The sequence below is a fragment of the Arvicola amphibius genome, chromosome X (genome assembly GCF_903992535.2).
Source record: "Arvicola amphibius chromosome X, mArvAmp1.2, whole genome shotgun sequence".
NCBI lineage: Eukaryota > Metazoa > Chordata > Mammalia > Rodentia > Cricetidae > Arvicola > Arvicola amphibius.
In genome coordinates this window covers 122,258,019-122,264,527 of record NC_052065.1, presented here as the reverse complement: position 1 = coordinate 122,264,527, position 6,509 = coordinate 122,258,019, and the positions used below count along the sequence as shown (strand labels likewise).

General features: G+C 43.2%; 1 protein-coding gene across 1 annotated transcript; it reads right to left on the bottom strand.

Annotated features, from left to right (window-relative positions):
- Positions 1 to 299: 299 nt before the first annotated feature.
- On the bottom strand, positions 300 to 1,008 carry LOC119805160 (40S ribosomal protein S8-like). The gene has a single exon (XM_038317036.1). It carries the CDS (start codon positions 977 to 979, stop codon positions 353 to 355), a length of 627 nt encoding a protein of 208 aa, XP_038172964.1. The 5' UTR covers positions 980 to 1,008; the 3' UTR covers positions 300 to 352.
- Between the last annotated feature and the right edge of the window lie 5,501 nt (positions 1,009 to 6,509).

The following is a 6,509-nucleotide window of genomic DNA, read 5'->3' as shown; positions in this document are numbered from 1 at the left end:
AAGTAGAACTGTTCATAGTTCAAGCTAGGATGCCATGAGCCACTAGAGGTTTACTTTGCTATTAGATGGTCTATCCTGCCTACCTAAGCATCAGACCCCGAAACCCACAGTGACATTATAGGAGCTGATAACCTTTGCAACAATTCAAAATCCAAAATGGTTGCTTCCCCCAAGCTTCCCTGCCTCACAAATGAAGAAACCAAAGTTCAGAACCATTAGGTAAGCCCCTCGAGGTCATGGACCTCAAGATCTTGTAAGGGACGCTACCAGTATTTTGACGCTACTGTTCCATATGATAATTTTTTTTTACAGAATAATAAACACCTTTATTACATGAGCTATGAAGGATGGTTTATTTGCCTTTCCGGGCTTTGATCTTCCTCAGATAGAACTCCAGCTCCTTGCCTTCTAGCACATAGCCATCTGCTCTGCCGCACTGGCCTGGTCTTGAGGCGATACAGGCCAGAAGCTTGCCCTGCTGGAACTGCTCCTCCAGAAGACTGCTGATCTTGGCGTTCTTTTTCCTTTCATCGTATTTCTTCTGAATTTTCTTTGATCGTTTTTTGTTTAATATTTCTTCCTCCTCAGGAGTCAGCTTGGCCCCCTTCTTGCGGCCCAGGGGCAGTGCATAGTGGGACTCGTACCACTGTCGGTAAGGTGTGCTGTCAATAAGCACAATGCAGTTCTTGACCAGAGTCTTGGTGCGGACCAGCTCGTTATTGGATGCATTGTAGACAACATCAATGATCCTTGTTTTGCGAGTACAACACTCGGAACCCCAGGAAAAGTTCCCCACATCCAATCTTAGGGCACGGTACTTCTTATTGCCTCCTCGCACACGGACCGTGTGGATGCGACGAGGGCCAATCTTAGTGTTAGCCGCAGGCCGTCCCAGCTCATACTTCCGCTTCTTGTGGTAGGGCTTTCTCTTACCCCAGGTCTTGCGGCGCTTGTGCCAGTTGTCCCGAGAGATGCCCATCGCTCGGCGCTGGCAGGAAAGGGGAAGCGCAAAGCTTCACGGTCGGGTTTCTAAAACTCAGCCCCGCCTTCTTTACGTCTCTTCCCCCACATGATAATTTTGAAAGCACCACTAAGGCATTTAAGGAAGATAAAACCAGCATCTCGGTCCTTTGTTTTTTAGCAAAACTAGTTGAAAGGCTAGGAAAAGGCAATAAACACCTTTGAGTTCTCGTTGCAAAATGTCCATTTATGAAACTTTCTCTTCCTGGCCTCGTCTCGAGCTCTCCGCTGGATGAACTGACTGGCTTGTCGGGCACCATGTAGACATAGTCTATATGTCATAGGGAGAAGGAACCCCTCCCCAAACTTGCAAATGCAATAAACATGACTTTAAACTTCAGGAAATCCGAAACACATGGCGCCCATAACAATGGCATTGGAGAAATTAACAACAGGTTAGAAGAGAGCCAAGCATCTCCAGAAGCATTATATGCAGGCATCACAACTAGCCTCTATCAGAAAACCGTGCAGGGTATTGTAATGATATAGAGGACAGGAGGAAAAGGTAGAAGCTAAACAGCTACCTGGTGAGCAGACAAAGACTCAAAGTTCTTTAAAACCTCTAATCTTGAAACCATTCATTGGTTTTGGAAGCTACCCTGCCTCCCAGCATTCTAGTAACATATGTATTAAAATGTACCAATCAGCTAATTACTTCAGGGATAAGGAAGTTAGTAGATTGCAGTCTGAGGAGAGGGTTTTATTTATGTAACTGGTAATATGAAGACCTGAACACAGGCCTTTACTACCCAGGGACTGGTAAGGTGTGATCTCCCTTATACTGTGTAGTATATGGCCATTGTGACTGCCTCTGCATCTCTGGACTCAGTCAAATGCAGAGAGAAGATTCAGGAAAAACAAAACATGGCTTTGGATCTGCTGCAAGCCTCACAATGTAAATTCATGTCTGGGACTGCCATGGTAGAGAGAAAGAAACAGCTCCTTCACGTTGTCCTCTGACCTCCACCCAGGCATGCACACTAAACAGTTTTTTTAAAAAAAAAATAAAAATCTGGCCGGGCGGTGGTGGCGCACGCCTTTAATCCCAGCACTCGGGAGGCAGAGGCAGGCGGATCTCTGTGAGTTCGAGACCAGCCTGGTCTACAAGAGCTAGTTCCAGGACAGGCTCCAAAGCCACAGAGAAACCCTGTCTCGAAAAACCGAAAAAAAAATAAAAATAAAAATAAAAATAAAAATCTGAAAGTATGGAGTTCTTTCCTCTCGCCATCATTCTCTAAACAATGTGTTCTGCCTGCTTCGCTGACGTGTTCTTAGGTATTAGAAGTGTTGTAGAGATGGGCTGTAGCTGTCTCTTAGTGGGAAAGTACCTACCTAGCACATGCTAAGCCCCGAGTTCTATCCCCAGCACTGCAATTACTCAACCAACCAATCAATCAAATGGAAACAGATAAAGCACACTAGAAGATGAGGGGAAACAATCTCTTTTTATGTGATGGAGTGGAGTATGTGCAGATTGGGGTTTCTGCTCAGGGAGTGAAGGAGTCCTGAAACCAATGAACTGTCATTGGACCAAGGGCCAACGGTATCATGTGTCTCAATCAGAATTCTCTGAGACGCTAGTTCACCCCGAAAGTCCTGGACAACACATGAGATCCAGCCATGCAAGCAACCAGCTGAAAGGATGTCCATGTTCTTTCATGTAGCACTTGTCCCAGATTCTTCGTAACTCACAGCTGCCCGCACAGCAAGTCCCTCCTGTGAGGATGATAATGGCGGCTCTGCTCTCTCCCTTCCTTCCTCCTGCCTCTTCTCATACTCATAGACACCAACCTGCAGTCTCAACCAGGAAGGGCTTTCTCACAGACCCCTCAACTCCATCTGCTTACTGCTGGCCTCACTCCTGCTCCATTCTGCTCCCCACAAGGGAAACGCCTTCTGCTTTCCTCTGTCCATCGCTAGCTGGAGCCCTCTGGCTCCAGTTGCCTTCCCTCTGACTGCCCTTTCAAGACTGCTCTAGCTGCATTCATCTTCTCTTGTAAAGGCCAGCAGCGTTTCTCATTTATGTCCCTCCATTTAGCAAGCAGGAAGGTGAGCAGTTTTACAGATGGCTCCTTTTTGGTAAATAAACTCGGTTCCCTGAAGGACTATTTCCTAAGCAGCCCTTGCTTCTGGGACCTATGGTGGCACTAATAAATAGTATGTGACTCAATAAGGACATTCCTTTAAAACTATAACTAATAGCTAAAGGTTTAGGGTGCATTTTTAAAAGCTTGTGAAGCGAGACTCAGTTAAATGTCATATTTGGGCAGTGGTTTGTTTTCTCTTCCCATTTTTTTGTGTATTTGTTTTCCATCTCTCTCGTGTTCTGAGGATTCCTGGGGACAGTAACACTTGTAAAATTAGGTTGGAAACAGACGTGACAACATGAATACAACCTATGCATTTGCTGATCCCTGCTGGATATTTCCCAATCTGCTCACACATGGAGCCCAGACCTAATTTACCCAACTCGACGTAACCCTCTGGTAACACAGCCGCATCATAGGTGCCTTTGACCCAGATCAGCCTTGAGTACTGATCTAGACATATGCTAATTAAGATTTCATTAATGACAAAAATATCCTGCCTTTGAGGGATGCCTTGGTGAAACAGGAGGGAGATTAAAAAGACAATTACATTTCTTAAATCACCTCTCTTGTTCTCTGCGAAGTATTTTAAGGCTGATTTGGTTCAATTCCACCTTTCAAAAACTCTCACTTGGGGGAAAGTGGGAATAAAAAAAATAATCATTTCTCAAAGCAACTCTAAGCTGTTCTAACAGAGACTCTGCATGCAGAAAGCAAGCAACGTCTCCAGCCATGCTGTCTGCCTTCCCCCCTCGGAAGTGCCTGAATCCTTTCAACCAATGAAAAGGAAAATAGACTCAAATTGTTCCTACACACAAAAGCTCATCAGAAATTTAGAAAATCGTGTTCTCTATTACAAGCAGATTACTAACCTGGGTTTGATCTTAGTCGAACATCTGGTGCTTTTGCTATCAATTGCGGTCTCTGATTCAGTGTCCTGTAACCAGGCTCAGTTTCTAGGGTGTGGTGGGAGGGCATAATCACCCGGCAGCTGGACACCGTTCCAACAATGGTCATGTTTTTCAACTCAATGACATTAGCTGCCACTGGCAATGGATGTTTATTTACTTGTTTATTTATATTAACTTGGATTTCTTCCGCTCCAAAGAGGGTCTCCGACGCCAATACTTAGCTAGACGAGTGACTGCTCAAATAAGTACACAGTAACAGACTTGTAGATCTCTATGGCAGGCCATACATAATCACCACAGAATATGAAATTAACCTGCCAGCCCCGTCTTGTCTAATTGATTCCATCACTAACAATGTCGGTGGCAGGCTACACTTCGAGGTCTCAGGGTGAGAAAATACTCATACACGGAGGAACATCTTGGTGACTTAATTGCCTGTCATACTGCCAAGCCTCCTGCGTGCTATCAATTTCCACAGCCACAGACTGGAAGAGATAAAGCCCATTTAATAACCAAGAGTGAATTGATCACCTTGTTCCCTGTCTACAGATCTTTTGAGACAATTGTAGCATAATCCTTAGAAAGAATCTGCTCACAGAAGCCAGATTTGAAAGAGAGACCTAAGAGATGATTCTTTGCATTAAAACCTAGATGTGTGCTCGGCACTTTCATTTTAAAAATCCTCTCGTTACTGCTATGAACAAAGAGGAACAGCTCATGCTTGAACACACACAAAGCACTGGGATCTCTTGAGCACTGGAAATGTCTTCAGAGTGGTCTGGAAGGAAGCGCAGTGGAAATATGGAGGCCACAATGCTAAAGACCAGTGAACAGCCATAAATGATTGTAATAGCGACGGAGAGTCAGGGCTAGTGTTGCAACAAAATGCAATAGTTTATTATTGAAGTTCTACTAATTAAGTCTTATTCCTAGCAATTAATAAGATGGTGAAATTATATATTATAATCTCAAAAACATGAGATAATTTTAAACATAATAATAGTGACTAATTGAAAGTTGACAAGACACTGACAGAGTCATCATACTTTTCTAAAGATTACAGAAGTTTGCTAGCTTTCATAGCCAACGGCAATCCCTCATCCAGTCTTTTATTTCTGTTTAATAAGTACTTATTGAGAGCCAGCCATCCTCGGGCCTCTGCTTTGCAGAACTCCCAAAGCCATTTTATTTAAGTGCACATCTACTTACTCCCGTATTTGACATATGTGTGAGCACTTTCTATGGGCACATGCTGTACTAGCTATCATGACAGTGCAAAATGCTGGGTGGACTTCAGCTATATACGCTGACTCAGACTCCAGGGATCCAAAGGTTTTTCTTGAGGATCTCACCCCTAAGTTGAGTCTTGTCCGATGAGTGGAATATCAGCTGACTTTGCAAGAGGCTTGACACCCGTCACAGAGCAGAAAGGCACCTAAGTGAGGTGCCATATAACTATAGCAGGGCATGACATCAGAGAAGATTTTTCTTGAGAAGGAAGAAGAAATCTGAACACAGAGGGTTTCCATGTGATACTGAAGATTAGATACTTATCTGCATAACAGTGAAGAAGCTGTTTGGGAGTGGGTTAGGGGACAGTTTTTTTATGTCCTTTAGGGACACAGGAGAGCAGGATTGTTTGGCTGCAGTGTTGAGAATAGAGCTAGAGATTATGATGTCATAAGCCAGGTTCACAAAGACAAATACTGCATGTCTTCACGCGTATAAAAAAAATCTAGATTTTTTTAAAAAAAAAATTAAAATAGAAACTAGACATGGTGACACACACAATGAATTCCAGCACTAGAGATGCAGAAACAGTTAGATCTCTCAGAGGCGGAAGCAGAAGGGTCTCTGTGAGTTCGTGGCCAGCCTTGTCTGCATATGGAGTTCTAGGACAGCCAGGGCTACATAAAGAATAACCCTGTCTCAAACAGAAAGAAAATGAGGAAGAAAAAGGAAAGAAGGAAGTGAGAAATAGAAGAGACTGTGTGCTGCAAGCAAAAATTGACCAGAGAGAAAAAAAGGGAAGAACCGAAAATAGTGGGGAATCAATATGGTAAAAATATTACATACATATATGAAGAGATCACAACCAACCCATTTATGATTAATATATATTAATAAAACCCTTTAAGAAGAAAACATTAAAAAATGAAAGAGTACTTCCACAAAAGTCAGATTTGGTTTGGGTTTTGTTTTTCTGTTCCTTGATTTAAGACTCTCACTTAGCTTTTTGACAGTTTGCTCTTCTAGCTTTTCAACAGCGCCTTAGCTCCTATTGCTTTTCCTGTCACATCTGTTGGTCCTTCGTTTGTCCCACTACTCCAGGGCTTCATTCCTAAATGTTAAAGAAGACATTCCAAGTGAAATTATCTAGACTCAAGTTTCCTTTTGTGAGGGAGGTTAGAATAACAATGTTCTTTTTTTTTAATACAGTGCTACTCGCATGATCTTTTTCCTCTTCCTTCTCCTGTTCTTCCTCATCCTT

What these genes read in the sequence shown, in the direction of transcription:
- LOC119805160 (XM_038317036.1), bottom strand. Translation starts at nt 979, where the DNA reads ATGGGCATCTCTCGGGACAACTGGCACAAGCGCCGCAAGACCTGGGGT.